The sequence below is a fragment of the Phoca vitulina genome, unplaced genomic scaffold (genome assembly GCF_004348235.1).
Source record: "Phoca vitulina isolate PV1807 unplaced genomic scaffold, GSC_HSeal_1.0 scaffold10, whole genome shotgun sequence".
Classification (NCBI taxonomy): domain Eukaryota; kingdom Metazoa; phylum Chordata; class Mammalia; order Carnivora; family Phocidae; genus Phoca; species Phoca vitulina.
The window spans coordinates 27,759,080-27,784,518 of NW_022589713.1; the positions used below are offsets into that span (position 1 = coordinate 27,759,080).

Below are 25,439 nucleotides of genomic sequence, written 5' to 3' on the forward strand. Positions count from 1 at the left end.
CAGGTCAGCTGTCGTTAGCAGACCCCATAAATGCCACTGAGCTTTGTGTCTGCTCCTCGTCTCTGACAAAGTGGAGGTGACACTCCCGTTCGTGGTGGGCAGTCAGACCCGAAGGACTGATGCACGGGACTGAACTCGGTCAGATGCAGAGAAGGCAACGCCCAGGGAGGCCTTGGTTTATTTTTAGTCACACTCATTCTGCAGTGATATTATTTCCTACCAGACTGCAGGTAGCTGTGAGCAGTAGCAGGAGGTCAACTGTGGAAGAATAATCCAGTATAATTGAATGTTTAAAGTGTTTTATGACCCCTTGGCACATATAAAAGGTAAGGCAAAGTCGTAATGATTTTCTTTCTCTAATCTGTAGCTCTCATATATAATGTAGAGGTAAATTTTAACTCATTTCCAAACTGATCAGAAAGGAATGCATGAAACACAGGTACCTGTATTAAAAAAGTGGATGACAACAAAAATTCATCTAAGCTTTATATATATAAAATATATTTAACTGCTAATAATCAAAACATGAGAGGCCTCCACTGATTATATTTGTTAAAGAAAAACAAAAAAGGTTTCAGATATTCAGGATTTTAACACTTAAACATAAGTACTTGATAAAATAATAAAAAAGGAACACATTCTTTAATAGCACTGTAACTAATAAAAATGCAAACGATGCTCAACTATGGAGAATAAAAAGTCACTTAAAAAGATCAAGAGAGTAATACAATTCTCAAACCCCACGGACCTATGGGAATTTGAGGGTGGCACTGCCCACATCCCACTCCCCCTCGTGTTTCTTTCCTCCGAGGAGGGAGCGGCTCATTGGGGACCATAGAAGCAACGCCTCTGAGAGACCCCCTTGGTTCTCACGTGGCACCAACATGGAAGCACAGGGTGGAGGACCTGCCCCTCGTGTGCTGGAGGGCTGGGAGTTTTCAGGGACCGCTAACCACCCAGCCAACTGCAGGGAAGTAGCCTAGAGCCTTGTACTGGGTGGGTACTGGGCCCCCACCACCACTGGACTATCAGGACTCTAGCTCTCAGGGCAAAGAAACTGCCAAAAGCAGATGACTAGGACCCACGGCCATGGGACAGCCATCTCCACGGCCCTTTCCACTTTGTGTCTCGGAGCCCTGGCGAGGTTAGCTCCGCACTTCTTACCTGAGAACTGAAAACACTGACAATGCCCCAAACCAGGTCCTCGGAGGGAAAATCACGGCAACCGTGTGCAGTCGCAAGGCCATTCACTGTATGGGAACCTTGGGAGCACACAAAGTGTGGTCAAGGTGACACACACGGGGCAGTAACTTGCTCTCTGAGTCACCCCCAGGGGGTGCTGAGCAGACCACTCCATGGGGGAGCTGAAGAGCTCAGCAGCTTGTCTTTGAGTAATCATGGAAGGCCAAGCAACCCTGTCACCTGAGCAAAACCAGACTTCGTATTCATCTCCCATGCTCACGTGTTCAGAGGTTCTCCTGCTAGAGTCTGAGGACAAACTGCAGAGCTAACTGCGACCCTCTCTGCAGTAGCTGACTCCGGGTCATCACTGCTTTCTTCGAGAGCACGTGGGAAATCAGGTCATTATCACACTGTAGAGAAATACAGGGTTAGCAGTGGGAAGGACTGTAAACGGTGTCAAGCCTTTCAAACTTAGCTTTTCACTGGTTCACGTGAAAGCTTCCACCGCCTAGAGGCCTTGCCGTCCTCATAGGAGAGGCCCCGAGCACCTGTCACTGCAGGGTGAAATGGGCACCGTGGCTATCCTGTTAGAATGCCTGCTTGCACAAAGGACAGGGAAAGTGTCCTTTTCGAGGCCTTTCTTCTTAAGGAGAGAAACAGCTCATGTGATGCTTTCTGCCCAGCAAGATTCCATAAGCTGCCAGCTGAAAAGGGGAACTCTCTGTTGTGTGCCCAAGCCCAGGAAGGCACCGGGCGGGTCAGAGCTGGTCCTGTGGTGCCTGGGACGCGGTGCGCAACTGAACCCGGGCCCCGCAGCTCCTCTGCCTGGCTCCCGGCGAGGGAAGGGCTGTGCAGAAGTCCTGCGTCTTCCTGATGTCTGGAGTGTTCTGTGGGAAGCCCTGCTCCCCCAGAATGGACTCCAGGTCGAATTCCCTGTTACTGCTACTTTAAGGCCAATGGGAGGTCCTGACTCTGGATGGGAATGAGCTTGGGTTTTTCCCTTTACTTCTCAATTGACAGGTGACAGGTGTATTCCAGCGCCAAAACTAGAGAAACTACACCAGAAAACAGAGATGTCTGTCCCATAGTCAGGGTCACATTTTCCAGTTCAAGAAGTAATATTCTTACGACTTCTGAAATCAGTGCAGCAAAGACTGGCTTAATGTGACCTTTGTTTTCTGGTTGTGAAGGATTCTAAAGGGGGAAATACAATTGTCTGAGGAGGGACAGTGATGGCCGGAGTCCATCTGGCCTGAGGTTTGGAAACATACTCTTTAACAAATGAAAAAATCTAAACCCCATCACACCTAAATAGGATTCCTAAGTTTAGACCCTGTTTCTAAAGATCACTGTAACTTTCTGAGAGGTCAGTGATGGGTTTTTTCTAGCCCTGGAATCTACCAGTTCTAGTCCATTCTGTTGTATTTGGCTTTGCTGTATGGCTTCCCAAAGGAGGAATGAAATAGGCTGAGAGAGACTTCCAGAGAATAAGCCTTCTTGATCTCAGTCAATTTTCCTATGCCTGACGCTCCAAGGGAGGGAAGATTTGAAACCAACTCTTCTTCCTTCTTCTAGTTATAATTAATGGAGTTGCTACACCTAATTCTTAGTTGGGGAGAAGGGGATAGAGGGAAAATGATTCCAATTGTGATTTGGTCTTTTTTTGACAGTGAACATGATACTGGATACTTAACCCTGGTCTACCTCAGAGCAAAGGCGGGGTGGGATAGGGCCCTGAAAGCCCTGTCTGCATTTTGGTGAACATCTGTCTGTGTGCTCTGTGGCCATCTGCCTCTCTCTAGAGGGTTCTGACGGGTTGCACTAAGGCCACAGGCATGCTGGGAAAGAAGTGTTGGTTTCAGAGGGGTCTCCACTGGGGAAGCCTCAGCCGGGCCCTGGGGCTGCTGAGGGGGGTGGCAAGGCCCCACGAAGGAGGCCAGGGGCACTGTGGTCAGATGTCCAGGGGGCTCACAATGGTGAAGCCAGAGTCCTTGCTGTTGCTGCTGCTGTCCTCGTCGGGGCTGGAGCTGGGGTTGCTGGAGGAAGCCGAGGCAAGGCCCATCAGGGGGTCAGAGAACACGAGAGGAGAGCGGGCCAGGGGCTCGCTTCTCCCAGAGGTGCTTCGGAGGGTGCGAAGAGGCTGGGACTGGCCTGAGAAGGACCCCTTGGCGCTGGCCCCCTCGTCTTCTTTGGAGACCAGGATGAAGTCATCTGTACTTCCTCTGTCCACGCGCCCTGGTGTTTCTGAAGAGGCCTGTGAAGTACAGTCAGAAGTACAGGTGGATGAGTGAAGACTCCAGTGAAACAAGAGAACTAAGCAGGGGCCCTGTGAGCCGGGAGCGCTTCCCGGAAGTTTAGGCCCTATGCTCTTCCTTGGAAAGATGCGGTGTCTGGTCCTGCTTCCCTGAAGCCCCGGCACTTCCCGGTGGCGCGGGGCCAGTTCCTCTGAAGCTGGGTGCTGGTTTCCCAGGGCAATAGAGTAAGCCTCCTGCTTGGAAAGTTAAGAGAGGCCAGCTCAGGAGGCAGGCTGCAGAAAGAATCCCCATCCGTTTACGTGGCACCCTGCCATGCACATCACTCATCTTCCTTGGGCTTTCATGTTCTCACCTGTGACATGGGGACAAGGACAGCATCTCTGACCCAGCGTGTGGACACCACACATTGAGATGATGCGCGTGGCTGTGCATCGCACAGGACTGGATCCCTAATGTAAGCCCAGACCTGGAGTGATTTTATTACCTGCTTAACGAAGAGCTTCAGGAGGGCCTAGTGTATGTATCTTCTAACCAGCTCAGCCCCGGTATGCACTTAGGGGCCCCCTGGGACAATGGTGGCAAACACAAAAACCAGGAATAGCAACTGTAAAGTATATGGCAAAAAGCATAGACAGTATTGCTTTACAATTATTTTCCTTTCTTCTTAAGCAATTATGAGTAGCATTTGATTTTTAACTAGCTTTTTAAAAAAGCTGACATCCATGAACACCAGTAAAGGTTTTGGGTTAAACCCAGAGAAGCTCCTGCCTACCCTGGGACACGTGTGGATGTTCCAAAGCCAGCCTGACAGAAGACGTACTGATGTAAGCAGACATTGTGCCCACGGCCTGCTCACCACCGCCCCCCCCCCCACCTACTCTCCCACAGCGTGGGTGGGGACTGGCACCCAGGTCTGAAGTCTGACGAGCTGTACAGAACCCCTTGGCTGGAAGTGCCCCCTGCGTCCTCTGGCCCCCAGACTGGTATGGCCTGGGCCACCCGCGGGCTGTGGGCAGAGCCTGGACAGGTAGTCGGCAACACTTCCAAGGGAAATCTGGACCTGACAGTCCCCTCTCTGGACTACATGTTCTTGGTGACATGGGGGTGGGAGGTGGTGGTGGGGGGGTGAGTGGCCAAATAATGGCTCATGTGCCTCCATCCTCTGACCGTTCATCCAACTTTAAGATCTTTAACTGGGAGAAGAGAAACAGAATTAGCTTTAAGATCACAGTGCTGAAACAACAGGCCTTGAAATTCTTCATCTCAAGTTTTAAAGCTGTTTACATTCCAGCAACACATTAATTCTTAAAAAACTGAGGCGATACGCAGAACATGGCACTCTGGCAGCAGAGGATGCGATAATTGGCACCAGGACAGTTTGGTAGAGAAAGACCATCCCACCATAAGGTGCACCCAGTCGGGGCTGTACCACCCTTGCAGAGCCTGGAGGGGACACGTGCGTGCAGCCTTGCACACGGGGTGCACGTAAGGCTGGGTGGGACCTCAGTTTCATCCTTCTACCTCCAAAGTGTGGACGCTGTTCATATGACTGCTGTCCTGAACTATAAACTGTGAAACCCTGGACGTCTCACCCCACACAGGGTCTGTGGCTGGAGTGCTGCCCGGTAGAGCTTATCTGAGGCTGAAAATGAGAACAGCATGTACAGCAGGCCCTATTTTCAGAGTGGCGTCTCTACTACAGAAATACCATGATAACCTATTCACCTTTAGCTTAGAGTGAATACAGTACAAGTTGTTGAAGACGAGAAATATGTTATAAAGCCTGTGCCTGGAAGTAAAGGTGGTTCCTACCATCACTAATTATCTGGTGCATTTCTGGGAAAGTAGGGAAGGCAAGTTATAAATGGTGGGTAACTGCTCCGCTCCCCATTCCCAGATAAAATCACAGACTGACTCAGACAAAGCCTGGTACAGCCGGCAGGGCCTGAGTCACCCCCTTCTTTTAGCACCCCTCCTCACCTTTATATTACAGATCACACGACGACACCCAGGTCAGAGGCCTGGTGGCTTGGCCAATGTCCCAAAGCAAATGAAAAGATCTGCCTCTTCTGGATTCCCAACTAGAACTTTCTCCTAGACACAAAGATGCCTTCTTTCTGGATTTCTATACAATCTTAGCTGCTACCTGATTCTGTTTATGTCATTTACAAAAACTTTGGAAATTCCTAGGTCAATCCTCTCTTTTTGCCAAACACAGGCACGTACTATACAATTAAAGAAGTTTTTCAACCTGTCAGTCCTGCTTAAAACTGGCCAGGACCAACACAATATATAGTACCCCTCCCCCAACCCTGCCATTCACCCTGCCTCATTCCTTACCTTTTGTTTAGGATCATGAGCTTAGGGTCATGGAGTAGAAGCAGGTGAGCCCAACTAGAGACCAGCTGTTCAGCAGACATGTTCTAGAGTGATGGAAGGGTTCTCTTTCTATGCTAATAGAGTAGCACCCAACCACATGTGGTTATTGAGCGCTTGAAAGGTGGCTAGTATGACGGAGGATCGGTATTTTTAACTTAATTCTATTGAATCTTAATGAGTTAAGTTTAATTTTAAATCGATATGTGACTAGTGGCTACTATATTTAGACAATGCAGCTATAGGCCATACAGGTAAAAATAGGGGCCCCAAGCACCAGTGAGGCACGTGATAGGAGCTGGTTGTCCTACAAGGTCCTACGTGCCACTGGCATAGATTTGGGTCAAGTTCACCAAAAGCCTCCCAGAAGAGTATGTGAAAGACGCTGGGAGGGAGGGCCAAAATGTGGCTCTCTTTACAGAATACAATTTTGCATCTGCCATTTTCAGAGCTGGAGACAAGATTTGTGAATCAAATGGAAAGAATAATATTAGCCACATCCCCATCAACATGCCAGTGGGGAGCAGGGCATGTGCATGTCCACAAAGGGAGAGCCCTGTTGGAGTTCCTGACGGGGAAGGGCACTGGCCGGGGGACCCTGAGCCACCTGCCCCAAGGTGGGTCAGCCCAGTCCTCTGCATTATCCTTCACACATACTTTAGTGCTAAACCAAGAAAGCAAAGACATTCCTAAGTTAGGGATGAGCTGTGGCACAACCTACCACAGACCCTACATGTGGTGATTACATCTCCAGAAATGTCGCAAAAGCCTGCCTAGCACTGCCCTCCCCCTCCCCCCCCCACCCCCCAGTCTCTGGCCCTCCATTTAACAGGAAGCTCTTGAGCAGGGGCTACATCCCATAACCCTGAACACCCACTGGCTGGCACAGCAGGCCCTCAGCTCACATTTGGGAGGCAGGAGGGGAAAAGCCTTCAGAACTCCCACTTGGCACACATGTTCCTGTCCAGAGCCAGCCCCCAGCCCCCACCCCGGTCCCCGCAAGCAGAAAGTACGTCAACCAGCTCCAAGGCCTGACTGCCGCCCAAGGCTTGGGACAGGTTCCTAAGGAAAGATGGTGGGCCAGGACTTCCTGTCAGGGGGCCCCTGTATGAGTCTAGTCCAGATTCCCGCAAGGCCTCAGACACTCAGCTTTTGGGGGGACTCGCTGCTTCATCTGGGACTTCACTTGGCTTTCCTCCCCTGAAGATGAGGAGAGAGCACTGCTTCCCTATTTTTCCCTTCCTCGGTAAAACCTCTTTTAGGAGGACAGGTTTTTTATAAACTGCTAACACCCTTGGGGAAGAAGCCATGGCAGGAATGAGAAAAAAAGGAGAGCCCTACTGTTTGCCCCTCTCCCACTTTTCTCCTTTTCCACCTAACCCTACAGAGGCACAGAAGGCAGCGGTGGGGTGCTGGCGCAGGACGGGTCGGCGGCGTCTCAGAAGCACATGCAGACGCACAGGGCTCTCGGATGCTGCACAGGAGTGCGGCTCTGCCCGCACCGGGGCGTGTCCTAGTTCGTGTCACCTGCGCCTCGTGGCCGGTGCACCCAGGATGCACATGGGGCTCTGCGGGGCAGTGGTGGCCACAGGTAGTTCTTACAGATATGAGAACCAGCAAAAACAATGGCAAAGTATAATCAAGAAGCTTTAAATGTAGCAAATTCATTAGTGTTTTTGAAAGGTGTTTTTCAGTATTACTTTTATATATTCAACTATAAAAAAAAATCACGCTGAAGTTTAGAATAAAATTGTCAATTAAAAATGGTTGGAGGTGAGCCTAAGCTTAACAATATTTGAATAAAGAAATGATTATTGAAAAATTAAACATCTGTTTAGGGAAGGAGAATCTGGAGGAACTAATCAAATTAAACTTGCAACGTTAATGCTATATCCATGTGGCCAAAGATGCAGACTAATGGCTCCATGAAACCTTCCTTTTAAAGCTGGATGAAATTAACCACATAAGGTCTCTCTTCTTGAAAAGTACTCTTTGTGGGGCGGCGGGGGGGGGGGGGGGGAGTACTCTTAAAATAAAAAAAATTCCATTCTAAAATATCATTTTTTTTAAAATATAAAAAATAAATAATTTACAAGCATCTGGATGCTAGTTTTTGAGAAAGAGCCTTAGATGAGATTTTGCTAATGTTCATTTTTCCAGATGAGACCTTGTAAGCCATTAAAAAACATATTACTAGGGATTTTTAGTCCTAGCAAATAAAGTATAGTGAGGAAGCACGGTGGAGCTGGAAGCTTGCTGGGCTGGGACAGGAATTCTGAAAACATGATGCCTGGCCAGCCTGTGGGCCTTCAGTGTCTCACTGGTAAAATAAGCAGATAGGACTAAGCCCATGAGGAATTTCCTGGATCCTTTCTCACTTAAAAAGTCTGTGTTTCTACGTTAGAATAAATTACACACAATGTCAACACCTTGAGAGCAGGGGGCAGCAAACTATGGCCCATAAGCCAAATCTGGTCTGTGGCCTCTTTCCGTATGGCTTGAAAGATGATAATGGCTTATACATTTCTAATGTATTATTTCTAAAGGTTGTAAAAACAAACACACCAAATGCAAAAACAAATATGAGACCAGACCACATGTGGCCCACGAATCCTAAAATATTTACTATCTCATCCTTTACAGAGAAAGTTTGCTGACCTCATTCCCTTAGAGGATAGACATTAATGAGAAACCCTTCTCCATGAGGGCAGAAAAGGTTGTAGCCAAGAGGAGTCCACTGAGGACAGCATCAGAAAAGTAGGAACAGTACTTCCTGTGCCAACGGGGACTGGAGGCATCAGCTGGAGGCACCTACCCATAGCTGAGGCAGAGCCGTGACTTTCTAAGGCCACACAACAGGACTGGTAGGACGTTCAGGCTAAAGCTGCTGCATCCAGGTCTGTAGGTTGTACACTGCACAACTCTAGGAGACAATGGTCTCCCGTGGGGCACTGGAGTATGCAATTTGCCCAGCTACACAGCACCTCTGGGTCAGGCCACCTGTGGTATTTTATAGTTGAACCTCGCACATGGTAATTTGAAATGACTTTGGTAAAGTTTTTGGTATTCACAACTTTCAAGACCTTATGTGGATGTGCCCCCATCAAGTTACTGTGACATTGTTCACCAGAGCTCTTATACCTGCTTGGTGGCCCCAGGTATTTCGTCGCTCTGGCCCCGGCCTTGGCCTTGGCCACTGGAACAGTAGTGGTCATCTGAGATGGTGATCTGCTCATTCTCCTCAGCTTCCAGCTGACTCTGGTTGAAACGCAGAGAACCTTTTAGAATGTCTTTGATCTAGTTTTCAAAAAGAAGAAAATAAATGGAAGAGATGAATGAGTTTGTTTCACAATACTAGCTAAACCTCTAACATTTAAACTAGACTTATCCCTGACCACTTTTTAATAGTATGGATATGAATATATTACCAGAGGAAAGGAGTAACAGAAAAAAAAATCCAACTCTATCAAAGCCATGGACTTACTAATGACCAAGGAAAATTTCAGTCTTAATGGCCGGGTTCTCGCAGGGTGAGCCCTGGGTGTCACATCCTGGGCAGGAAGTACCATTTGCTTACCTACACAGCCCCACGGAACAGCCCTTAGCTACCAAAGTGGCTGCACCCAGCTGAGCTGTTAATAACACAGGCAGACATCTGAGAGCAACACGCTCTCTTCATTAACAGGTATGTTCCACGCAGCCCTCCAAGCGTTGGGGAAACGTGGTCCTCGTGGGGCTGAGGCCTGCCATGGGTGGTGACTATTACTTGTGCTCCAAAGACAGCATGGATTTATGGATGAACAACTGAACATGCTGCTGGACCACAAAACACCAACTCCGGGTGAGGAACAAACGGAATGGCTTTGGTAAGAGGAAGAAGCAAGGGTGGGGACAGACAACTAGCTTGAGCTGCAAGCTCGTCAGACATAATTGCCAGTAGGACCAAGAGGTGTAAGGAACTGGGGAGTCAGGATGGGCTCTGCCCGGGAGGAAATGAGGGGCTGGCGCTGATACCATGGTATGCCATGCCATAGTGTGCCCTCCCCAACAGGCACTAGAAGAATGGCCAGTGGATTGCAAAGTCAGGTCAAATGGACATACCTGTTTTAATCCTGCCAGAGAAACCAGAATTTGATCTTCTTTTTCCAAATTTTCTTGTAATATCACATCTTGAATATTTACTGAAAACAAAAGAATGACATTTTAGAACTAATGCTCTGAGTATAACTTATCTGCTAGCCATACCATAACTTGCTTGGAAATTTTTCTGTCCAATTTCATGGCAAGTATTTCCACCAAGGATGCTCTGCCCAGCTGCAGATGAGGCAGGTGTGAGGGAGAGCAGAGGGGAGCACTGAGCCCAGTATGCACAGCCTTCCCACCAACGCGCCGAATACATTCTTATGACAACAGATTGGTCTTCACTTCCACAGGGAGAGCCGGGCACCTCCTGCTAACCTCTCACGTGAATGGCCTGGAGCATTCATCCAGCCTCGGGGAGGAAACGTTTCAGCCTGGCCTTCCTACACTGCCTCGTGGTTCAGTGATGTTAACTCACCTCTCTGAAGGCCAGGCCCTCCCAGGTGACTGAAGTTAGTAAAGTGACCGTCTTTAAAGATTTAAACAGTAAAGCACATCGTCAGTTCAACAAGACGGCAAGAATGACAGGACGAACTCACGGCACTGCAGGTGCCATCAGACAACAAGGCCTACGGAGTCAGCCGGACGTCTTCGCAGGAGCTACTTCTCTCCGTCCTCCACGTGAGAAGTCCTTCATCAGGCCCGGTGTGAGGGATCCAGCAAGTCAGCTGTGACCGCCAGGCTCAGCACTGCACCGAGCTGCCCACCAGGAGCTCCGACATGCAGCGGTGCTCGGTGCTCCCCCACCGCGCGCCTGAGGGAGGCACACAGCCCTCTCGGGGGCCTACTGAGCCGGATTCTCAGGGGAGCTCAGGGGGAGGGGGCAGAGCCCTCTCCCCACCCCGGGGCTAGGCAGGAGAATGCATTGGTGGGGGTGACAATAAAACACACTTTAAAAAAGACACCTTTAAGCACACCAGTTGGAGAATCACTACAGTAAGTAGGCTCACCCTCCATTAACACCTGCTTTCTGATTTTGTGGCCTTAGAGCACACCTCGGGGCGCCTGGGTGGCTCAGTCGTTAAGGGTCTGCCTCTGGCTCAGGTCATGATCCCAGGGTCCTGGGATCGAGCCCCGCATCGGGCTCTCTGCTCAGCGGGGAGCCTGCTTCTCCCTCTGCCTGCCGCTCCCCCTGCTTGTGTTCTCTCTCTCTCGCTCTCGCTCTATCTCAAATTAAAAAAAAAAGCACACCTACTTATAAGGTCTTACCTGCCCCATGCTTAGTCATTCATTCAGTAGAGCTGCCCCAGTCTCAACTGGGGACTCCTCAGTTCCATGCCGGGCCCCCATCGGCCACCAGAACGACGTGTCACTCCCTGCTTGCTTACCCCTGCCCCGCTGGTGCCAGCGGCAGAGCCGGCCCACTCTTCTCCTGGCCCGCAGCCCCTGGGCCCAGAGCCGCGCGGACTGGCTCCTCCTCATCGTTCAACTCCATGCCCAGGCTGCCTCCTCAGGGCAGCCTTCCTGCCCATCCAAACCAAGGGAGGCCAGGTCATCCTCCGGTCGCGGCCACGGCATCTCTGCTCCTATACTCGCACTAGGCACCTGTCACCAGCCAGCATGATCACATGCGTTTGCGGCTTACATGTCGTCCGTCTCCCCCAACAGGATATAAGCTCCGAGACTGTCTTACTCAGGGCTCTACTCTCAGCCCTTAGAATGAGGCTTGGTGCATTTTAGGGACACAGTTAAGTACTGACTGATGGAGCAAATGTGGCAAAACACTCTTGGAACTTGCATTTCAAAACACCGCTATGCTAAATATTTCCAAAAGTATTTCCAGAAAAGGAAAAGGCAAAGACTGATACCATCAACATGAGCCCGGCCGGACAGTCTGTCAGAATCTTCAACAACAATAAGTCTCTAAACCACGCCGACAAGTCCTCTTACACACCACGGCAGAAAAACAGCAGCTTTGATTTACTCAGAAAACGTGACTGTAGCTTCTGGCTAGTAATAAAGGCCTGCTTCAAAACAAGAAAGCAAGATGAATGGGAATGGAATAACAGATATAATTAGAGAGGGAATGTTTTTGGTTTCCTTAAAAGCCTCTAACAATTTGTTCTCTCACAACAAAAAAAACAACACAGAATCCACTCAACAAGACATAAACGACAGCCAACTGCAGGGACCTGACAAGAACCAGTTATGTAGGCCTTTTAGAACATGGAAAAGGTTGCTTTTGTTTTTAGAACTGCTGGGGTTGTTAAGGCAGGGGTCTGAGGGTCTCAGGGCTGCCTGGGGCGGCACGACGCGTAGTAGCTGGGTAGTTTGGTGGGGCGGTGAGTTCTGCCCCACTGAGCTGCAACACGGGGCAGATTTCCCAGCTTCTGCTGTGTAAGCAGGGGCAGCAGGGGAAGAACTCCTGGGCCCTGAAAGGAAGCTCAGCTAACGGGTGCAGGAACACCCAGACATCTGGAAGAAGCATGGTGGGGGGGGGTGCTTCTTGGGTCCAAGGAGCTAATGGAGGGGAGGCCACTGGAGGCCATACGCAGCGAATCAGGGGGTCGGGCAAAGAGGGCCTGCTGCCCTGACTTTATCTGCAGCTCCCGCCTGCCCCTTCGATAGTCTGCTGGGCGACATATCCCGAAGCCAAAGGTTTGGCCAAATGGCCTGGCTCCTGTGTCCAGTGTAACGTGGGGCCCACGGTCAACAGCAGCCAGGACCGAAGGCCTTTAGGGTCATAGGCTAACAGGGCAGTCAGTCAGTGGTTCCAGTGGTGATGGAAGCCCGTAACTATGCAGGAACTGAGTTCTCCTTAGAGGCCAACAAACACCCAGAGGGCACTCAGAGGCCCTTCCTCAAATACCAAAGAGACATATGAGCCATTCTAGCACCCTGACACCACCCTGGCAGGGAGAAGAGACCAAGTGGAGAAACTAACTGTGGGCATGTGTTCAGATGGGATGGTTAACTTGTAAGAGACCAGGTTGCCTCTAATTGCCAAGTTTAAGCCTTGGACTGCCGTTGGTGGGAATGAAACTTCAGATGAGATTTCTGTGTACCTGAGTTTAAATATATGATTCATTATCCCACTAGGGAAGTATCAGTGTCTACCTGAGATCTTACAAAATCATAGTGGTCACGTTGCCTGAAAATCCCAGGAAGCAAGTCACCCCAGTGTCCTCTCTTAGATGCCACAAACCCATACTTGGGTAGTGGTGGTGGTGAGGGTGGAAGGTACGGCTGTATGGGCAAGCTGGAACAAGAGAAGCCCCTGTCTTTCATGACAGTCCTAAGTGGGAGTAATGCCCCGTGATCTAAAGCCAATCCCCGCCTGTGTTCTCGCTTGAGCAGAGCCTGAACAGCCAACAAGCCTGGATGCTCACTGCTGTACTGTCTCCTGGGTCTAGAGGTGGCAGAGCTGCTGGTGGGCCACCCCAGCTCCACCTTCCATTCCCTCCTCATCAACACGTCCCAGATCTCATTCAGGGCAACACCGTGCGCACCTCCCCTCAGAGCCAAGGTTGGTCACGTGACACAACTCTGGCCAATGAGGTGTAAAAAAAAGTTCCCGGATGGAGCTTCTGGAAAGCTCCTCGCTGGGTCTGACTCAGTTTGTGCCTTTTGGACCTTTACACTTCCCGCTTTTGCGACCTGAAAGACTGGCAGGCACTCCGCAAGTCATCTTGCAAGCATGTGGATGAGGATCACGGCTTAAGGACTGTGGGCAGTAAACCAGAGGCAGCCTGGGGCATTGGGCACATCATGGAGCTGCTATACGTGCTTGGACTGCCCACCTCCAGGCTTCTTTTAGTTATTAAACAAACAAACACAAAACTTCCTGATTTGTTCATTCTACTGCTTTTTGGGTTTATGTTTGTGTCCAAATTTCCCTTCTTTAATAAGGACACCAGTCACTGGATTAACCAAGTATGACCTTGTCCCAACTTGATTATATCTGTAAAGACCCTATTTGCAAATAAGGTCACATTCACAAGTTCCAGGTGGACTTGAAATGGCAGAGTGGGGGTGGGGGTGGGGCGGAGAACACTATTCAACCAGTACAGCAGCCAAACTGCTTCACTGTTACACAGGATCCAAACCATCCAGTTCATCTAACGAAAGGGGACTGAGACAGCCCCACCAATCCTCTCCTGCACACGGAGTATGATCTCAAGTTCCAGGCTGGGGGCTCCGGCCTGCTGTGCAATGTGGCTGGCCAAGGGTACACCCAGGGAGGGAGAAGAGCCCAGAGCCTTAGTATCCTCAGCGGCAGACCCTTACCCAGAATTCTTTAGCCTTATTTTTAAGACAAGATCAAAGATCACCTTTCAGAATCTGATGGAAACCAGGACCTTCTGCCCTGAAAACCCACAGATCTATATAATGTTCATTTAATCTTAAGGACAAATCTCTGTTTTAATCAACTAAGCTGACTAGTCTCATTTTAAGAAATCCAGCATACAGAAATCCAAATTAAAACAAAAGGGCACCTTTGGAGGCTGTTAAATGTTTTGAATACAAGAATTCTGACTTTATAAACAAAGTACTGGCCAGGTAAATCCTTTGCCTATTCAGTTTAACTATATATTGATTTAAGGTAGCATTTATGAATATCCTACTAATATATAACTTCTCAGTAACAAATCTCTTGCTTTAAGTTGCACCTGCATGTAAAAACAGAAAAACATAATGATGTTTTTCTCATGCCTTAAAATATTAAATGCAGAAATGTGAAATGTTTAAATTTCCAATGCAATGCACATTTTTTTCTTATAGCAAGAGGCAGAGTAAATTATGAGATAAAGGCTCTTTCTTTTTGTTTCTGCATAGAAGGAAGATTATGTTCTTTATAATCTTCTATTTAAGTTTTATGTATTATAGACGTTACAGCACTGAAACTAAAGGAGGAAAATCTCACAGAACTACTTCTGTGGAAATTACACAAAAATCTCATCAATAACAGTTCCATGGTGACTCCACTGTTTCTAAAGAGGTGTCAATGCCACAAAAATTGATCTCTGACTCTAAGAGTAATGGAAATGGCACACAAACTACTTTTTACAATTTCTTGAAAACGTTTTTTCTTCAATGCTAGAATAAAAGTGTTTTATTTGAATGGCTGGTACAAAAGGTAACATAAGCCCATATTCATTAAGAAGGAAAGTAGACAAGAGATAAAAGCAGTTAGAACTAGCATCTATCTGTAGTGGAGGCAGAATTCAGTTTCCTTGTGCCTGAGGGTAATACCAGAACCTTCCTCCAAGATGAAGGTAAATGGTAAGTAAAAAGGTTAATAAATGACAAAGAGTAAATAAATTAGCACAGTACCTCACCCACTATAGAAGCTCAGGACTCGGTACCTTTCATTTCCACATGGCGACATGACCTCATCTGACTATCCCAATGACCATTCTCGATGAGGACCCTCATCCTATTACAGAAAAGGGAGCCAAGCTCAGCAATCCCCAGTCCATCACCTGAGGTCTCATGACAGGAAAGTGGTAGAGCTAGGACTAGATTCCAGATCATCTGGACTCCTGGGCTCCCTAACACTTCCATACACAGCACTGATGGAGGGGCCAGAGAGAGATATGAAGAGGCATAGGACAGGGTCTTGCCACTGACTTGACTGCCTTTAGATTCCATTGCCCTTTCTTTGGTGGTGGAACTGACCTAAGTGAGGTCAGCCGGCACAACAGGAAGTCACCTCCATGCAAAACAGACTGCCACCAGAAAGTTCTACCAGGACTTTCCAGAGCACTGGCACTAGCATCAGACAGCTTGAACTTTGATGACCTTAGGCAGAGATTCGTGTATCACTAAACCCATCCGTAACGGGGACAATACCTATCTCAGAGGGTTGCTGAAGAGATTCAGTGGGATAATCAAAGTGGTCCACTTCTAGCACACTGCTCACTATTACTATTATTGGTTAGTATGTTTCCCCCCCCCCCTTTTCCAGTACCTCAAATATCCAGATAAATGGATTCTGCTCTTTGAGGTTATCTCATCTCTGACAGACGTTTAGTTACCTTGACCTCAGACAATCTCATATGAGACTGTCCCAGACTCTAAAGAGGAAATATTCAGGCTGTTACAAAATGGAGGGGTCACATGGAGGGTTGACCTAGGGTCACATGTGTGACCAGAATGGTAGTAGCTGAAGAGGTGGCCATGAGTCAAGGAGCAGCGGGGAGGGGGAGGCAGACCTGTAATTTGTCACTATTGGCTTTGGCAGCACTGTTGACAAAGGAATTTGTGCTCACAGAGTGGGTGCCGTGGTTGGCCAGATCTTGGGAGAAGGCGGGTTTAGTAGAGACTGCAGGTGTCAAATTCATTCTTTGATAGATGGTGTGCGTTTGTGTGTCTCTGCAAATGTCATTCCCCTTCTAGAAGACCCTCCTAGCCTCCTTACAACACCACACCCTTCTTTTTTTCAAAGTCTACCTTAAAACTGTGTTCAAGCATCAGCTTCCTATTAACAGTTTTCCCTCTGAACGCATCTGGTTGTTGGGACTCTCTTCCTGCTTCATCTTTTACTCTTGGAACTGTATTCATATACGAGGTTCAAAAATTAAAGTCTCCTGACTTTCTCTTTAAAATAAATAAAATCTTAAAAAAAATGGGGGGAGGGCACCTGGGTGGCTCAGTCATTTAAGCATCTGACTCTTGGTTTTGGCTCAGGTCATGATCTCATGGGTCATGGGATCAAGCCCTGCGTCTGGCTCCGTGCTCAGCATGGAGTCTGCTTAAGACTCTTTCTCCCTCTCCCTCTGACTCTCTCTACCCGCCCCAGCCCCCGAGCTCTCTCTCAGATAAATAAAATCTTAAAAAAAAAAGATTAAAGTCTCCTGCAACTTCACAGTTCTATGTGGCAAACTGTGGACTCAAAGTCTTTTGGTTCCAAATGTGGTACTCTGTTCACTATATCCGTATTACTCTAGAACCCCACCAGTCCCTGCTAATGTTTCTGATATCACTCTGGGAGGACCTTGGTTTCATGTGACACTGTGTGTCACTTTAGGTATTTCTAATGAGGTATATTCTCCTTAGTGCTTGTACTCTCTCTCTCTCCCACTACACCCTACCCTCAACCTACTTCTCCTAGAACCTATTTTTGTATCAGAGAGCAGGTCCTTAGTAAATACTGGCTGAATGAACAACGCAGGGCTTTCCCACCAGCAATAGGGCGGACTTTTATGTCCTGAGGAATAGATGTAGGTGAGATATTTCTCAGGTGAAGAATGAAGGGATATTAACATGCTCAACCAGATCTCAGATTGAGAAGTGATAGGGGCAGATGAAGGGAGATAACTTTCACTGATGATTTCTTAAGAGCCAAGTATTAAGTCAGGCACTTTATGCTCAATATTTTCTTAAAAAGCAAAAGCAGATCACACAGAAAATATAATCAAGGGTCCTATTTTGCAGCCAGCTGCCAGAATGACTGAAGGTCCTAAACTCAGCACTGGGAAAGGAGCAGTTAGGAAAATCCAAGGGTAAGAGTAAGCAAACATGTGTTTTGCACTTAAGATTAGTTTTTGTTGCCAATAAATAATTATCTTAAGTAAACTGAGTATGCTTAGCAGAGTTAGAAATCTTTACTCATCTCTACCATTTAGCATTCTTATTGTCTTCGGACTTACCACCCTGCCAGCCAGGGAGTGTCATGGAAGCATGATTCCTCACAGCAAAATCTATCATATTCATGATATAGCTGAGGGTCAACCAGAAAAAAGACTTTACATGTATTTTTGAATGTAAACAGTCTCTAAGCTCCAGTAATGATTAGATGCCTTTGCCAGAAGATGTACTTCTAAAAACAGAAGCAGAAACATAGGTAGGGACTTACTAAAAGGATATACCCAGGGTTCTGCCATCAGTCCGTCTCATTTGGAAGCAATGAGGACAGGAGAGCAGTTTGAATAAGACTGACTTAAAATCACATCAGTTAGTCAAATAAGATCCTGTGACCTGGGTTTAAGATGGATATAATTTTTTGTGAATTTTAGGCAATAAAGGTTTTGCTGATAGGAGGATCTAGTGGAAGTTAAGTGCTGCTACTCAGTTGGTATTTAAACATGGCCCAAGGCAGCAAACATTAGCCTTTTTTTAAAATTTAAATTTAATTAGCCAACATATAGTACATCATTAGTTTCAGATGTAGTGTACAATGATTCATCAGTTGGTGGGAGGGTGGGGTAACTGGGTGATGGGCATTAAGGAGGGCACGTGATGTGATGAGCAGTGGGTGTTAATAGGCAACTGATGAAGATTAACCTTCTTAACTTGGGTTTCACCTTCCCCTACACACAAGCTCTGTACTTAGCATGAGATGCTTGTGGTGGCCACAAAATCCTTGAGCTTTGAAGCAAGCCTGTTTCCACAATATGGGGTGGACAAGTCTTTTGTCTACTGGGTCATTAGCTGGAGAGGGCCCGGATTGGAGGACACGGAGAGGCAGCCTGGAATAGAAGGCTGAGAACACACTATGTAGTCTGACAGTTTAAGGAAGATGAAGGATTTGGAAATTATATTTTAAAAAAGAGAGAGAGGGACAGATAATCAGTGTGGGTTCCCCCTGTGGAAGAGCATGTGGGAACACGGGAGACAGTCAGAAGGTGGAAAACAACATGAGGAAGGATGGACAGTCTCTACCGAGGCCATGGGATCAGAGCTGTGGTATCTTCACCCGGGAAAGGATAAGACAGTGTATAATTTGCTGAGTTTTTCTAAATAGGCATAGGGTTGGCACAAGGGAGATGCTGACCAGTTGTTCCAGGTCTTCTGATCATAAAACTGGGGCGGGGGTAGGAAGAGCCTTCTACTACTAGAATAGAACAAGTTCAAAGAGGCTGAAAACAGAACTGAGTTTCAGATGATTGAAGGCTCCACCAGAATAGCAGGGGAGGTTCTGAGTTCTGCCCACAGAATCCAGCGGCACGTGTGCCTGAAGTGTGCAGTCAGGAATACATTACTAGGATTATGAATATATTCATTTAGTTATGCCCACATAACTTTAAGTTCTTTTGCTCTCTGCTGCTTGAAGACTGTCATGGGCCAGTAACATCAGGTCACCGGAGGGCTGTTAGAAATGCAGAACTTCAGGCCCCAGAGCACACCTACTGAATCCGAAATCGGCATTTTAACAAGATTCTCAGGTGAAGGTATCTTTTCCTTCTCCAGAGGACTGTGCTGCCCACAATTAAATGCAGTATTTAAAATTCTCAAAATAATTATGAAAACTTTTATCACAGCGTGACTGACAGAGGAAGCTGTCTGGTGATCACATTTTCTTTCCCTGTTTTTCAAATGCCATTAGTTAACTGCCTGATTGAACCTTTCCAAAGACAGCCATCAAAAGTCGTTTTTATAAACATGAGAAAATCAGATTTCTAAAGTTCTTACGGAAGCAAATAAACTGAGTTTCAAAACTGGCCTCCTCTTACAGCTAATGCTTACATAAATATTATGGCAAGTGCAAAGTCAACAATGCCGTGTGCAACAAAACGGCAGAGAATCTGATCTCCCACTACTGACTCAAGGGTGGCCTTAGCAGAGGCATCAGTGAAAGAGAAGCCAGGGACTGGAACTGGGGCTGGACGCGGGTGTGTCACAAGCTGGCTGTGTGTCTCTCCTCCTCCCCAGACCTTGGTCTCCTCATCTGTGAAATGAAGAACTGCTGAGCTGGCTTTTAGAGCTTCCAGATGTTCAGCATTCTAGGATCGTAGGAGCTACAGCACTCTGGGAAACCTAACGGCCCTTGATTCCCTGCATTTAACCCTGCCTTTGTTACCACGAACCACCCACGAAAGGGCAAGGGGCTGGAAAACCACTGTCTAAACGGCAAGTGGAGGACTGGAAATACCTCTGGTGGCAGCCGGCAGGTGCGGGCTTTAGGGCCAGCAGGGTGAGCAGCTCGTGCTCCCTGTAAACAGATGGCAGCTCAGCCCAGCTGCTCACAGATCAGAGAAGCGTGGGCTGCTCAGCCACGTGCAGTTACGCGTAAAATACGGCAAATCTAAAAATAGCCTGAGCTCAGCCACAGAGGTTAATCCTGTCAATGGCTTTTAACTCAACTGTCAGGATGACAGGAAGGGGAGTAACTATAGCAACCGAAAAATGAACACGTAAAACAAGTCTTCTGAAGTTGACAGGAAAGTTAGGTTTAACAAAACATGTATTTTCAATTCCTGTCTCTCAGTCTTTGAATTCAAGCAGTTCAATTACGTGGAAGTCAGAAAATTAGAATCTTGGTAGCGTTTCGATAAAACAAATATTCCTTTCGATGAAACAAAATCCAAAGTTTTGGGTTCCAGGACCATAAGGAAAGAATTGCTAACGTGTCAATGTTATTACCTCTATAATTAAAGGACCATTTGAACAAATGCCTTTATATAACTTTTAACTGAGAGGTTTTTCTCTGTATTTGTTCTGGCAGTTATAAAAAGAGCCTTGAACTGTACTTGACATTTTAAGGCATTACTGCATGTCTGATGAAACCGTAGGGTGAAATGGAATTGTCTTGAAACAAAAGGAACTTAGTGAAAACAATTAACATTAGGAGTGGATACAGAGAAAGACCTGTCAGAACAAGTTTCTGAGGCAGTTCGCACAGCTACCGCGGTAGCCTGTGGCCCAGGGCAGAATGGAGGCCCAGCAGCGCTCATGGCAAGGAGGCTGCATCATTCTGTTCTGCTAAAGCTATTCTTGCTCAAAGAGCTCACACACCTCATCTTAGGACCGGCATATCCCAAATTCCAGCATCTTTCTGAATAATTTGATAAAGGAATATTTAGTTAGGTGCTGGGAAATCTGGCATTGGTCCTCCTTCTCCCACTAACTAGTTGTAGGGCCTAGACAAGTCAATACTCAGCACTCTGGTCATGGGCTTGATGAGTGTCTCAGGATCTTCCCTGAGAAGGGACATTTGGGAGTTAAGGGGACAGAGGAGAGAATTTGTGTTGAAAACCCAAATTTGGGCCATGCCCTGTGCTGGGCTTTAAAAACACATCCGTCTTGGCAACAAACTGGCAAGGTAGATAATTGTGTCTCCGCTGTACCTACGAAGACATGATCATAAGGCTGGGCTAAGAAGTGACAGAGTCTGATCTCACCCTGTGTCAGTCTGGTGCCACACAAGGCTGCTCTTCCTGACACCACTCCAGACACTCTTACAACTGACTCTTGCCTGGAGTGTAAAGATGACCCATCCAGGCGCTTCAGCCATCTATAGACTTTCACTGACTGTCCTGCATTTCCCAAGCATAAAAAATTAGGACCCCTGGAGAGTACCCCTATAATCTTCCTTTCATCCAGGCCATCACTGTTAATGATTATTTTTGCATCAAATATATACTATTGTGCTACCTGTCTTTTCCCTTAATAATATAGCATGAACATCTCCTTATGTTAATAAATAACTATTTTAATATTTCATATTAAGGTTACATTACACTATGTTATAATCAGTCACTTACTAATGGGTTTTTCAGTTGTTCTAATTTTGTACTGCCTTAATAATCAGTAAAAATAGAAAACATCATATGGAAAAAATACTAGGGTACTGAAGTGATTTTTAAAGGAAATACAGTAGGCCAAAAAGTAAATCAAGAGCTTCACCTTAATTAACCTTTTTTTGTCTTCCTCTAATTTTTGCTTGGAATCAAAACTGCCTACAACACAGGAATACCCTTTAATAAACCAACAGGCAGGTGAAATGAAATCCATCTGTGGGCCCTGGGGCCCAGGATTCTTTATAGCATCCTTCAACCCTACTTTAAAAAGGCAGTCCTGCTATTTATATGGAGAAAAGAAGTTGACAGCTATATGAAGGGATTCTGGCTGAAAGTGAAACGTACACACAAAAACAAATTTAGTTTTGCGGTTAGTTGAAAATTCACATCTGGTATGGGCTTTTCTTTAATTAAAGTGTTTCCCCCTCCCATGCAATGAGAAAATACTCTTACAGTGCTGATTGAGAGACCGAAATAAGAGCAAAAGCTCTTTGAAAATTCTGAGGCTTAAGTAAAGCTGCTTTAAAAGCTGCTATGTGGACCAAACAACTTAGATATTTCCTAACAGGATTTTCTAGAGTTCCAGTAAATCTTTCTCTCAGTCACTTCTTTGTTCTACTTTGGTCAAAACCCAAATCAAGCAATACAAAGGTCACGCACATAGCCAGAGAAGCAAACATACACATATACACCCACCCACATACTTGCTTTAAAATTAAAATTATATTTAACTAAAATTAGTTATATAATATATATTATTTATATATAAACTATCTCTCTTCATTACTTCTTTTTGATACATTTGAAAGTGGGATGCTATGAGGGGCGCCTAGGTGGCTTAGTTGGTTAAGCGTCTGCCTTCGACTCAGGTCATGATCCCAGGGTCCTGGGATCAAGCCCCACATTGGGCTCCCTGCTCAGATCTCTCTCCCTCTCCCCCCTGCTCGTGCTCTCTCTCTCGCTCTCTCTCTCTCAAATAAATAAAAAATCTTAAAAAAAAAAATAAACTGGGATGCTATGAGATTCATAAAACTTAGTTCTATCTGAATTTTTAAAAAATGATCATAATGAAGCATATAAATGAACCGCTGTGACAGGGGTGGATCAGACGTGACAAGGGTAACATTTCTTGCTGTGATAAGAGATACTACCCTTTTGATCACCTGCTGGGGTTTCTCCTGTTATTTCCCCCTCTTGAGCTCTTCCTCTGAAAGAGTGGTCAAGAGAGGAGAAATAAGGCTGAGGCTAGAACAGGGCCATCCAGCTGCCTAGTAAGACCCTGGTAGACAACCAGCCCCTGAGGTCAAGCACCTCCCCAACTGTAAGAGAACATTTACACCTTAGTAAAGGCCAGGATGGTTCAGGCTACACTTAAATGACAGCCGTTTTGACTGCGTGTAATGGACTCATGACCTAATAGGCTGAGAGATCACTGGAGTCTAAGGAAGAGAGTCTACCTTCCGCAAAGGCCCCATAGATTGGCTACTCCTAGGACCCCTGCCAGGGGGAAGGGGCCTTGGTGGATTCTCTTTGGTTTCCCTCATATGTGGGATGCATCCTGATTTCTTATAATACTTGGTATTGCCATTTGTCCACACTCACAGAGCAGCAATATTGGCCCTTTCCATTAGAGTATAGGTTTTATTTTCCTAATTTGCTCCCAAACTACAGATGCTAGACACCGAAGAATGGAAAAAGAAAGGATGCCCATAAGAGGGCTGAAAAATACTAATAGTCTGCATTCTAAAGTCCTGCAAGCAGAACAGAGTCGCTAAAGTAAAACATACATGATCCAGCAGAGACCATTTCTAATAAAAAATACAGAACTTTCACAAATGTAGAGAATAATGCATGAAGACTTTCTAATGTGACATATGTATGACTCACACATAAATGGAACTTCAAACTAGAACATTTCTTAGAATATAAGCAGTCAGAAGTAAGAAAAGGTCATGTGGTCCTGACATGCATTTCACGCTAGTGGTTAAAAACATGTATTAAAAAAAAAAAATAAAGCATTGTCAAAATAATGATCACATTGGTAATTACAGACAGGTTGGCACAACAGTAGAACTGACTATTTGATCTTGAAAGATCAACATTTCTTTTTTTTTTTTTTTTTAGATTTATTTATTTGAGAGAGAGAGAGCATGAGCATCAGGGGAGGTGGGGCAGAGGGAGAGGCAGAAAGAGTCTTAAGCAGCCTCCGTGCCAACCGTGGAGCCCAACGTGGGGCTCAATCTCACGACCCTGAGATCACAACCTGAGCCGAAGCCAAGAGTCAGACACTTAACCGATTGCACCACCCAGGTGCCCCTTGAAAGCTCAACATTTCATTTTGGTTTGAGGAAGACAGATATTTACAAAAGGTAGTGTAGCAGTTGAGAATTGAAACCTATGGTCGAACTGCTTGATTTTGAATTTCTACTCTATTTCCTAGTGACATAATCTTTGGAAATTGTATTAATCTTTCTGTGCTTCAGTTTCCTCATTTGTACAATGTGGATAGTAACAGTACCTCTACCATAGTGCTGCTGTGAGGATTAATGAGATAATGCATGTGAAAAGTTTAACCCAGGGCCAACTGGATACTGTTGTTATGACTATCATTACTCCCAGGGCCAAAGTAGCTCACTCACCTAGATGAGTGTCCATCACCTTTGCACAGTATTTGCACATGGCATCCAGGTCATTCAACTGTCCTTGAAGGAAGGAAATTTGGGCTTCTAATTCTTCTTCCTAAAATGAAAGGGGTAAAGATATGGAAATTTTATTTATTTTTAAAGATTTATTTATTTTAGAGAGAGAGAGAGAAAAAGAGTGTGTGCACTTGAGCTGGGGGGAGGGGCAGAGGGAAAGAATCTTCAAGCAGACTCTCCACTGAGTGCGGAGCCCAATGTGGGGCTCAATCTCAAGACCCATGAGATCATGACCTGAGCCAAAACCAAGAGTCAGATGCTTAACTGACTGAGCCACCCAGGCACCCCGGTATGGAAATTTTAAAAAATTCAAATAAAATCCCCAAAGGTCTCCAAACGATTTGGACGACTTTAAAGAGGCACAATGTCTTTTCAGTCACAGACAAACAAAAGAAAATAGCAAGTAAACAAGAGCAAACCTACCACTGCCACCACCAGCAAAATAAGAGAAAGGGTAAAGTGGAGTTTTAAAAAAATCTGGACTTGAATCCGAGCTTTGTGCCATGTGTTAATGCTTACCCATACAACCCTGTACAAAAAGAATCCATACAATATCTTCAATAACTGGGCCATACAAATTGAGAGAAGAAATGCGATTTCAGTGGACCCTACTCCCTAGACAGCCGGGTACAAGAACATTACATTTCCTCACACACATTTGGGGAACCAGAGACAATGATAATCTCTTAAAATGTAAAGATTTCCCAAAGCACTTGGAAAATCTTTGCCCGTACAGCCCATAAATAGCTGCTCTTACATTTCCTCTTGTGATATGACACCAGTGAATTTTATTTATGTGATTGTTTCTAGGAAAAAATACTCTGGGTTGAATAATCATCTAAATGGTAAAAGACAATCTAACTGTAACAACAACAACAACAACAATGTCTTTTTTTTTTAAGGAAAAAAACATACATGCAAAAAAATTTCTCAAGGAAATTTAGAAGATTAAGAGAATTTTTCTCAAAGCGAGAGAATACAGGCATACCCTAGAGATACTGTGGGTTCGGTTCCAGAGCACTGCAATAAAGAGAGTATCACAATAAAGTGAGTGAAATGAATTTTTTGGTTTCCCAGTGCATATAAAAGTTGTGCTTATATAAATTTTAAAAAAGCTATGTTTACACTATACTGTAGTCTATTAAGTGTGCAATAGCATTATGTCTAAAAAAACAATGTATATACTTTATTGCGGGGCACCTGGCTGGCTCAGTCATAGAGCATGTGAATCTTGATCTCAGGGTTGTACGTTTGAGCCCCATATTGGGTGTAGAGATTACTTAAAAATAGAATCTTTAAAAAAATACTTTTTTGCTAAAAATGCT

The 25,439-nt window shown here is 46.0% G+C and overlaps 1 protein-coding gene across 7 annotated transcripts in view; it reads right to left on the reverse strand.

The window, feature by feature from the left end:
- Nucleotides 1-561: 561 nt before the first annotated feature.
- Nucleotides 562-25,439, reverse strand: part of TBC1D5 (TBC1 domain family member 5) — a 568,425-nt gene continuing 543,547 nt past the window's right edge. For all 7 annotated transcript variants that reach the window (XM_032408767.1, XM_032408765.1, XM_032408766.1 and 4 more), the window contains 4 exons: nt 24,055-24,154; nt 9,915-9,994; nt 8,955-9,110; nt 562-3,436 (listed from right to left, as the gene is read on the reverse strand). In XM_032408767.1, the coding sequence (XP_032264658.1) occupies nt 3,134-3,436; nt 8,955-9,110; nt 9,915-9,994; nt 24,055-24,154 (639 nt within the window). In that variant the 3' untranslated portion in view covers nt 562-3,133. The remainder of the gene's footprint in view (nt 3,437-8,954; nt 9,111-9,914; nt 9,995-24,054; nt 24,155-25,439) is intronic.